Here is an 11,329-nt window from a genome sequence, read left to right on the forward strand (position 1 = left end):
CGAGAGCTCTAAGAATAGCATTTGGTTCCTACAGTGCAAGTGGAGCTCAGAAATGCACAGTGTGTCCCACCCAAACAATGGCTATTTATTAGCTGCATCCCACCAACAAAACAACCTTTTACGTTGTGTTTTGGTTCTCAACACTTCACGCCCAGAGCAGTGGGCAAGGCTGCCCTCCTCCCCGCAACTCGCAAGTCTTAACTCGGGCTATTTGGGGCTTGGAAAAGTAACGGTCACCCAAAGGGTTTTTTTTATTCCAGCCTGACTTAAACTGACTTAAAGATCACTGGCTCATTCTTCTGCCTTCAGGGGAACCCTCCGTGGTATCCCGAAGACCTGTGTCTGTCCTTACACTGGTGGGAGTAAAAGGAGAGCTGTTTCTGGAAGCAGTGATGTTGTATCAGCATTGCTGGAGGCAGAATTGGGCTCGATATATCTGACATGCCAGAATAGGAGATCTGCAAGTATAAACTGTATTTAGACATGAAAATCAGGGAGATGCCCAGCTATTCAACCTGCCTGGGCAAATGCAGCGTTTCATGCGCCCAGAAACAGCCAATAAAGTCAAGTGGCTATGTTAAGCCCAGAAAACAGTGTGTGATACTCCTGGAGATTATCTTGGGCTCTCCGGCATTTACTACCATCTTTACATCGTGGATTTATGAGTCCAGGCCTTTGAGTACATTTTCACTCAGCAAGCATCAGCCCTACATGAGTAAAATGAAAACCGGCACACATCCACGAGAGCAATGTTAGCACCACCAGGCTTTGCAGGAGCGCGCAATGCAAACTGCCAGTGCCTCAATCGATATCCGTCAATGCTCAACAATAAAGACATAGTGCTTCAGATGGGAAAAGATTAGCCCTTATCAGATTTACCAGTTGTCCAGGCAGTACGGAGCTAAGATGCAGACTGATTACGCTTAAGAGATGTATCAGCAAGTACAAAAGCGGCAGAGCAGTGAGGCGCCAGCAGTAACCCAGCTTTCTTGGAATGTGAAGTCTTTGCTTTAATACGCGTTAAAACAACAGCAAAAAGCTCTCTCTGGGTCTATGTCCCAGCCTCTGCTTTCTTCCCCATGTTGCTCTGCCTGCTACAAGGATCAAATTTCATGGTTTATTGTTCTCCCTCCAACTGGCCACCATCCACATTCTTCTTCTGTACAAAGCTGCACCTCTTGCTCAAAAGAAGAGAGTACTATGCCTTCTTTTTATAAATTTTAGTCACATTTACAAACACACACACAGAGCAAGGCGATGACTTTTAAACACTAAACAACATTCCAGGGAATGCTGTTATTTTTCTGTGAGTGAGGCTAAAAAGGCATTTTTCCACCAGAGGGTTACTAATTTTTGAAGATGCAGAAGCTTGCTCCCGTGTCTTCTGAATCTTTAGCATTTTGCCTCTTAATGAGACAACTGCTCTATGTTTGAAAAGTCCTATTCATCACCTGCCTTGGGAGAAAATTAGCTCCGGGATTCTGCAAAGCTCAAACTCAGCTCCGGGTACACTGCTGGAAATCAAAACCACAGTCACTGGAGCTACTTCGCTATAATGGAGTAAAATTGGTACGCAGCAGGTTGGGTCCAAAATTTCAGTAGCAATGTCTCAATGTAAATAAGGAATCTATTACAGACAAATAATAGATGCACATGCTAGATTCAAGGAAACATAGCAAGTATCCTAGAATTCTAAAGTTTCCTACCTAGAATATTTTTTCCACGTATTCTCCTTCTAACTCAGCCCTGCAGATCCGTTTTCTTCTATGTGATTTGCAGTACAGTTACAAATACCTAACGAGATGTTTCACTCCTAAACATCCACCATCTTTCTTCAGCACTTCAACAGATTGTAAAACTGAAGCATTGTCACCTGGTGTATAATTATTGTAATAAGTCTTACTTGTAAAATGAGGGAGGCACCATAAGCTTACCTAACTAGTCTGAAAATGTAAAATGCTCATCACCTGTAATCATTGTCTTAACTGTCCTTGATCTTCACTGATAGCTTCCAAATTATAACTACTCTCTCCCTGATGGTGAGAATCAGCTAAAAATGCAGCACAGGCAGAGCACTAGGGAAGTGGCTGGAAGAGGGGCTATTTTGGTCAAGTAAAGAAACAGTGTAGGAATTTTTCTACCCCCTCTTTTTTCTTGGCTAATCAATGATGTAGGAGGTTCAGAGGTGTAAGACAAAAATGCAAAGCAGTGAAAACTAGGGCATAGGAAACCTCAGGAATCCAACAGGGACGTGGCAATTCCACATACCCACCAGCAGAGCCAGAAAAAAAAAAATATGCTCAAAGGTTATGGACATATGATCAAAAATGGTCATGTTAGAGCAGTAAACAACTTACTAGCCATGATCCAAGATGCAGTAAAACACCACAAACGGATCTTTCACCCATGCTGCCTCCAGTAAAACATCTGACGGGCAGTAACTCATGAAGCTGCAGCAACTTACTCACTTTCAGTCGTACGTCCATCCATACGCCTAGATCCCATGCCAGCAAGACCCTCTACTTTGTGTTTAATTTTGGTCCCACCGAACACAAACAGGATCTTCATGTGATTGAAGCAACATAATTCCCCCAGGCCTTTGGTGAATTAGGGGCCTTATACTGATAATCCCTTAAAGTGATCTATATATGCCGTACTGTTGCAGGTTACGTGTTTGGATAAGCAAACTCAGCAGGTCACTGGTCCTTCACAGCTGTCTGCTTTAAGCTGCTGCATCAAAGCTAAGGAGTACTGAGTGTGCACAACTCGGAAAAAACTGAGTCGATCCTGAAGTGCCACAGTAGAAATGCACCTCATTGACTGACCACTAAGAAGCTGATCTTCAGTAACTACGTCCTTATTTCTCATTGCTATCACAGGACAAGGTTACATCAAGTCACCTACACTGAAGAAGTCCACCTCTGTAAGAATCAGTCATGTAGCAGGGAGGAAGAACAAAGAAACGTGGGCTCTCGAGTATATTCCCCAGCTAAGCACCATGTTCTGGAGGAGATCCTAGAGGAGCTTCAGAGAGCTATCTCTGGTTTGCTGGTTGAGAAGTGTCTCAGCACTTCAGAAGGAGTTGATGGAGTGCCTGTGTGCACAGCTAAGCAGCTTGAAGGATTCTGCTTTCAAAGGAGAACAGTTTTTCACAGCTGTTGGTTCAGCCTAACAAGGTACTTGGCTTTCATGGTGAGGTTCAATGTTTCCTACTCTTCTTCCTAACAAAAAGATAGCTATTTATTCCTCACACCCAGGCTGCTCTCAGCCTGAGTCCCCAGGCCCTGCCCTGCTCTGAAGTCCCCATTCGCAGTAGATCTCTTTTCTTTGGTAGTAGTGGGTAGTGCTTTGCCCCTCTCCTTGAGTCTCAGGGAGAAAGTTGCTGGAGAGAAATCAGGGCTGTTTCTCAATCCTTCCACCTGCATTTTTGCATTTACCAGCTCAGTTGGTATCGAAGATCAACAAAGGGTGGGGAATGGCCCTCATCCAAAGCAGGGTATTGCTTCAGTAAATGCTAGTAACAGGTATTTCAAGTCTGCCTCGTTGCTATTCAGGAGCTGTACTGTTTGACCTGCTGTCCATGAAGGACTCATATTTTAAGTTCACTTCTCACCTCACCTGATCTTTTCTAGCCTCAGAAGCATAACTCAGAGATGAATGTGTTGAAGGACACTCAGGAAAAAAAAAAGCTATTCCCACTAAAAAGACAATGGAACATCTTTACAGCTTACAATACAAGCTAAATAAGGATACTACCTATACGCACAAAAAAAAATTTATTTTAGTGGTATGAAATGCGTTTTGCCTAATAGCACAAAGTTCTCCACTGGGCTAGAAGAGACAACGCATGGTAGAATTACAGGACATTCCAACTGAAGAAATAAATAACATTACTCTGATGACACCAGGCTCATGGTATTGCCTTGTCCGTGCATACACTGTGCACACCCCTGCAGTTTAGTGACGTTGCATTTGAAACACAGAGGAAAGTAAAAATAAGAGAATAAATGACTCAGTATTTTCACGTAAGCCCTGTAAGTCAGAAGAGATGTCCTCACCTGTCTGCTTTGAGATGGCAACGTGGCAGGCTGCATGTGTCTCTGCATGCGATGTGGCTGCATCAGCTGTCGAAACTGCTGCTGGAGAAACTGGCTGTTGTTAGGCTGCTGGGACTGCTGGGGGGCTGGAGACTGCTGCTGCTGCTGCTGGAGATAGTGAATGAGAGACGGCTGCCCTTGTCCTGCTGTCAGGGGTGACATCTTTTGAGTCGCTGACTCTGAGGCAAAGTGAGACAGCGGTTTGGTGTTATTGAAGGAAAACTGGTCTTGGCTAACAGGGCTCTCATTCACCAGACCTGGCTGTAAGCTACTGGATGGCTGTTGCATAATCATGTTCATATTTTTGGACTGGTTTGTCGTCATTGATTTAAAAAGCGAGCTCTGCATACTTGTGGGGTTGCTGGTGGAAGTGATATTAGAGATTAATGTACCTTGAGGACTGAAGGGCTGCTGATGCAGAGCTGGGCTTGATAGCTTTTCTGGCCTGTACGGTGGAGAAGGTCCAGTATTTGTGGAGGCCATGCTGGCAACCAAGTTGTTCTGTGGACTTTTAATGTTGTTGGCTGGTAAGCTGGCTGCTGTCAGGGTGGGCAGCATGGAGCTCTGTGGGCTGAAGGGCTGCTGGTTCAGAGCTGGACTGGAGAGCTTCTCAGACCCGTAAGGTGGAGAGGGACCACTGGATGGGGTGCTGCTGGAAGTCATGCTTGAAAGCAGAGTGTTTTGAGGACTCTGAATGTTGTTTCCTGGTAAATTATTAGCAGGCATGCCAGACACCATAACATTTTGAGGACTGAAAGGTTGATGGTGTGGGGATGATCCTGCCCTGTAAGGTGGAGAGAGACCAGGAGGAGACATAGTTGGCCAGCTGGAAGCCTGTACTTGTTGCTTAGTAGTAGACACCTGCTTGCTAGCTGCCAGCTGCTTTAGCTGCTGAGCATGCCAGTTGGAGCCAGGTATGTTGGGTAAGGGTACCGGAAGCATAGGTGGTGGCTGGTTCTTGCTCTGAGATGCTGTAGAGATGGGCGATGCAGCAGGTTTGTTGGAGGGAGGAACTTGGAAGTTAGCTCCAGCAGACGATGGTCTCATCTGAGGAGATCCTCCACTAGCTGGATTGCAGCCCGGAGAAAAATCTTTGTTAGAAACATGGTTCTCCAAGTGGGAAGTCTGTGGGGAGGACTTTGGAGTGGTACTTATGCTTTGCTGAGAATGGCTCAGCCCAAGTGGTTCTTCAGCCTTGCTGCACAAAATCTTCTCCAGATCCAGGTCATTGGGAGAAGGATCAGGCATTTTTGTCAGCTCTTCCAATAGATCTTGCAGCTCTTGGTCCACAGACTGTAAGCTGTTTCCTTTCTCATCATAGTGTACAAGGTTATTATTTTGTCCTCCTATCGACCCCTTCTGATTTATTTCCGTGTTGGGTGGCACTGAAAACGGAGAACCAATGCCACCGCCATTCATGTGATTGTTTTCGAGGAGCACAGAATGACCTGCGACTCCCAGGGAAGAAGCGCTGTGACCGGTGGAGAATGGAGAACTTTGCATTTCTGGGCACGCCACGTTGGGATTGGCACCTTGGCCCATGGCAAGGTTTACATCATCAAGACAAAGTCTTTTAGTGTCACTTGGGAAAATGACATCAGGCACACCACTGGAGGCAGGAGAGCTATCATCTTCCAGTTTTCTTTTAATGGATCCCTGTAACTGTGAAAATAAAAAAGGAAGAAGAAAGGATTCATTACTGACCTTATTCTAACATGCTCTGAAGCTCCATACTGTAAGACTGGGTTGGAGATAAAGAAAATTAAATCATACAATTAAAAAAGCAATCATGTGAGACAAATTCAATCAGGATTTAAGTGGGTGCAACTTCACTGAAATCAAAGGAGCTATAGTCAGACAAAGGCTAAATCTCACATGTCGGCCTTAAAACAGATGTTAAAGCTATAAAATACTGTCATGTGAATTGTAATAGAAGTTTTTAAAATAGTTTCTGCTACCATTTCAATTAAGACATTATACTCCCTGCATAACAATCATGCCAACATTTTTATGGTAACATTTTTTAGGTCTAAATGGCAGATCTGAATGAAACCCTGGACTGAATTTAGTGACCTTCTGCCAGTGATTCAGATTAAATTCAGACCTGAGACAACTAAACTGTTTTGCATTCTTTATAGGCAGAACATCTGAAATAACTGGCATACTTTCTAAACAAAACAAAACAAATTCTCAACTATCTATCTAAACAGACTTTCAAGCTTCCTAAGCACAGATGTTTTAGGTTTCAGAAACTGTAAATGGCAGCTAAACCTCTTTATTTTTGTTTATTCGTCTAAGGCACTCTGGGCTTAGTTCTTTTGAAGGACTGCAACTCATTCATAAAAAAGGAAGTGTTTTCAAAATACAGCTATATAAATATCTTGATCTACAAGAAATGGTAGAGTTGCAAATCCACATTATCTTAGGGGAAAAAAACCTGCCTCTACCTACAGAAAAAGTTAAACTAAAAACAACGCTTCTAATACTAATTCAGCGTGACATGGCAATCTCTTCCAAATAAAATAATCTGTGGCTTTCAATTTTAACAAGCATGACCTGTATTTCATAGGATTAATCACACATTAACATTGCTGCTTCAAGGGAAATAAGCGTTATGTTCTTGTTTATCAATAGAGGGAGGTAGCATTTAGACAAGGATCTGATCAGCAATGGGAAAACCAAAGAAAGTCACTGTTCTGCTAAGCTGGCTCACAGTAAAGCCTCTCCCAGCTCTGGCCTACAATTGCAAGTGCTGCCAGTCATCTAGTACCACGAGATTATTCACATCTGTAACTCGCAGCACCAGTAAAGTCCCACCACCTAACCCCAGCGTAACCAGATCCACTCCAGGACTTGGGGGCTATGACTAACTTCTAACTTTTACTCTAATTATTAGGCACTCTAATTATCGGGCACACCTTGTGCAGCTCCTTCTGCAAAGTGCACGTGAAGGTCACCATGCAAACAGCCAACGTCCACACCTAAATACAGCCTATCTTCAGGCAACTGACCACAAACACGCGTTGTTCTGACCTGGGAACACGGGAGAGCTGCCCGCTGGCGCACTCAGCTGGACTCACACCAGCGGTCTCTCATCACTTCTAAATCGGTGGGCAGAGAGATTGCAGATTTGTGTCTACAGTTGCTTAGGCCATAGGTGCAGTTTAGGATTGGTGTTGGACATCGCCATGCTAGTATCCAACTTACAGACGTTTGGAAGAGTGAGAGGATACAAGTTCACTGCACATGATCATCATGGCAGATGGAAAAGCAGGTCTGCATACTAGAGAGAGCTGCTAGTCAGGTCTTAGGAGGAGTTCAGCTACCCACCATCAACAGACACAGCAGTCTGGAATGGCATTGTGGCAAAGAGACCTTTTTACATGGATATTTCGCCCTTACCCTCTAAGAGTTATCCCTTACTAGCACAATCAGTGCTTCTCTCCTGTGACCTCCAGTTGTGTTGCTTTAACATGGGTTGCACTCAGAAACCACCAGCAAGTGAGAACCGATGCTGAATGGGGAGCGTTGCTTTCAGCGCACCATTCACTGGTTTGACCTGACAGCACTCCTCGCTCAGCGCTGCTACATGTGGTTTGAGTCGCTGCTTGGCGAGAGACAGCCTTTACCTCACAGCCAGGGACAGCGAAGCATCAGCGATTTGATTATGCCTCTGGGCTGATGAGGCCAAAATTTGCTTAGCATTAGGAAATGGAAGAAGGCCTAAAACTTCTCGCAAGTGTTGGTCTAATGACAGATTAAATTGTTTTCCTTCATTTTCTTTGCTAAAACTAAGCCAGAGTTGCATGTTTCAACAGACATTGCACTGTGTAGGCTGAAACATGTTGGTAGAGCATAACTACATGTATTTAAACCCAGACATGTATAGAGAATTTTTACAGGGGTTTCACACATCCAAAATAAACACAGCGTGTTCCCAAGTTGCACCCTGGGAACCTTTGGGCAGGAAGTGGTGGGGGATCTCCCACACTTGGCCAGCTGACATGCTGGCATGCGTGTCCTTGCCAGTGCTTCTTTTGCCATAGGACATTCCTATGCTCTGAGTTACTGGGGAAAAATTTGGGCTTCTAAACTCTTTGAAAAATAGTTTTTTAACCGTTGCACTGGGGAGTAAACGAGATGAGAAAACAAAACTTCATTTCCCCAAGATTATTCCTAGATATAAGGAGATAAAATAAGGCCATAGCTTTCAGATGGCATGGGCACTCCAAAACTGGGACAGGCTTTTTAAATAGGATGCTGATGTTTAGGGCTCGTAAGAAGACTGGCTGTTAAGAGAGACAGTCGTTTCTCTTGGAAAGCAGTCTCCTGTGTCCCAGGTGAATATCTGCACAAGGACCATAAAAACTGGAAGACCAGTTTCCCCCAGTGCAGGCAGATATAACTCCACACAAGTTAGTAGAGTTGCTTTTGCTTAAGATAGATTTGACTACAGCCCCAAATTTGAGAGAGAAAGATACTGTCCTTACAGCAACTAAACAAATCATAGAATAATTTTGGTTAGAAGAGACGCCCGGGTATCATCAGCCCTCTGCTTCAAGCACATCACAAATGAAAAAAAACACAGATGACAGCATTCCACCAGGCACTGGAGTATGACCTAGCAACTACATACAGAAACCCCTTCTTGAGCTGGATGGTCTCAACGAGAGGTTTGTTTCAGCATTCCCCACTGAAACACAGACGGCTGGTTCTCCTGTACATGCTTTGTGCTGGTGCTGTCTGTGAGGAGCCGGGATTTTCCTCCCCGCTCCCTGCAGCTGCTCTCCATGAACATGCCACAGTGGCAGTCCTGACCAGCGCAGGGGACAGTAATGCAGTTCATATTACCAGCACTCTGGCTGGCTCGGACATGCTAACAACAGTGGCAGGGAGATCATCACTGAGGCACTACAACTTTTAGGACCAGAAGCTCCTGACCTAACTAATTCAAGAAGCTGCTGGTTGCAGATCATTCATCCAGTACTCTCAGACATCTCAAGACCATCTCTTTAAAGTCCACCTATCCTTTTCCACACTCTTCCCTTACTAAAAACATTTTTACTGCCCATTTCCTTCATCTGGCCCTGGATTCCCCAGGAAGGAGCTGATTTATTCCAACTCTTTCTCCCCTTCTTCAGGAGGACTTACGCTATTTGACAAAATCAACAGGAACAAGAAGAGCACCAAGGTATGTTCATCCCTTTTCTCTACTGATTAGTATACTGGGCAGCTCTGTTTCAATACCTGAGAAACGAATAGAATATTTCAGAAACACATAATGAACACACGCGCACACACTGAACGTGGCTGGGGGCCGTCTATGGCTAAGTACAGGAAAGCTTCATTCACGTGTGCAAGCAAGGGTGGAGCAGACAGGCAACAAAAGGGTTCTTGTGACCTTGTCAAAAGTCATTAAAGTGTATTAGCACGCACAGGATAACTTCTGTTTGGGAATACCTGGGAAACAAAGGCAGACCCTCCAGGTTGGGGAATATCCAATTATGAGTTCTCCAATCTCAGGTTTGCTTTTAGAAGTGAGAGTACCACGATCCCAGCACTACCCTCCACTCAGAACCAACAGGCTTTCTGGGAAAGGCCCAGGTTACAAACGAGAAGCGCTGCTGGCTCGCAATGGCAGTAAAACAAGAATAAATAAACTCTGTTTATGTGGCTCCTTCCAAGGAAGTTACACAGCTGTGGTTACAAACTCATGTGTCACATGCTACCTCTGCACAGAGCTGATCCCCTACGTGTGGGCAGAGCACTCCGCAAGCTTCTCTTGTGCGAGGAAGAAAAGGTGGACTCAGCAAGTGAAACTAGTCCTTGGCTGCACCATCTCCTCGACTGAGCCCTCTGAAGTTACCTGCTTGGGTGACTTTTGGCATCAGGCACTTTCCAAACTCAGGAAGTGGTGCTGGCCTTGAGTAACTTACTATTTCTCAACGAAGGGAGAAAGGGTGGCTGGAAGTGGCAAAAACTGAAGCAGAGAGATCAAATTGTCAATAAATACACACTGGGGTGGTTCCATTGGATTTTAATAACCAACCTAATGGGCACCTCTGGACTGGCTCCCTGCCTTACTGTCACTCAGCCTTCCTCCCTTCTTTAATACATCAGCTGTCCTCAGCTGCCACTCCAGCTCTCCACGTGAGCCAGGCTGCCCCATGGCCCTGCTGCCAGCCCCTGTTAGTTGTCCACCCATCACTTGCTAGTATCTGGGAGGAAAGAGCCACCACTGCCCACTTGGAAAAGCCTTCTTTCTTCAGCCTCGCACCGACCCCCCCTCCACAAAAAATAAGCCAAATCTAACCAGAGATTCCTATTTAGGTCAACGTAATGCAGAAATGAGAGAGAGGAAAAACATTAGGCGACAGATTTCTGTGCCTCTTCCTGGCTTCTGCAGCCTGTCAGAGATTCAAGTCTTTGCAGCAACCGCAGGGTGCTGATTATTGATCTGTAACCTCCCCACCCCACGCACTGCCATTGAGGGATCCAGCCTACAGCAGTGATTCCCACACCTACGCAGCTGCTTCTAGCAAGGACTGAGCCTGATGCAACGCTGCCATTTTGAACCGGTGTCTGCAGAGCCTGTGCTGCGTTCTCCTTCAGCGGCTAGTGCACCTCACCCTATCCCCACCACGCACCATCAGTGCCGGGCACTCTCCGGATTTAATAGCATGAAATCTGTGGATCCATGACTGGGACATCCACAATGGGAGCCAGACAACCATCTTGCAGTGGGAATCTCAAGATCGTTGTAACTCTTGGGAAATCCCAGGTGTTGGCTTTTCTGTTTGTTTGATTGAGGAGAGACATGATCTTGAAAGCAGACGGGGCAGCTGGGGAACATTTCTCCCCACAGAATTTGGGATTTGCTAGGGTTGTGGCAGCTTTGCAGAAAGCCTTTCAGAGCAAGATGCCAGTCCCTCAGAAACCTGGGGAATCCAGGTCACCACGGGCTGCTAAGATCTGGCACATCTGAATTATTTTGACAGAGAGGACACGTTTAATTTTTGGTGAAGGGGCTGGGGAACGCAGCGGCTCAAGATGAGTAGAAGTCCTTTTTCCAGTATTTTTCTCAAGGTATATTACAAACCAGTTTTTCTCCTCTGCAAAATATAAAACCTGAGCCTAAGGTTTGCTCAGCTGAGCTGACCAGAGAATCTATCACTCTTTGTCTCTTTCAAACACTAGACACTGCCAAAACTAGAAGTATGCACTTGCCAGAG

At 45.3% G+C, this 11,329-nt stretch overlaps 1 protein-coding gene across 1 annotated transcript in view; it reads right to left on the minus strand.

Annotated features, from left to right (window-relative positions):
- Positions 1–5,759, minus strand: part of MAMLD1 (mastermind-like domain containing 1) — a gene marked incomplete at its 5' end in the record, with an annotated part of 34,695 nt that extends 28,936 nt beyond the window's left edge. Inside the window, 2 exons of the mRNA XM_010141471.1 lie at positions 4,059–4,276; positions 4,490–5,759. Coding sequence (XP_010139773.1) covers positions 4,059–4,276; positions 4,490–5,759 — 1,488 coding nt within the window. The remainder of the gene's footprint in view (positions 1–4,058; positions 4,277–4,489) is intronic.
- Positions 5,760–11,329: the final 5,570 nt, after the last annotated feature.

Source organism: Buceros rhinoceros, unplaced genomic scaffold (genome assembly GCF_000710305.1).
Source record: "Buceros rhinoceros silvestris isolate BGI_N320 unplaced genomic scaffold, ASM71030v1 scaffold11120, whole genome shotgun sequence".
Lineage (NCBI taxonomy): Eukaryota > Metazoa > Chordata > Aves > Bucerotiformes > Bucerotidae > Buceros > Buceros rhinoceros.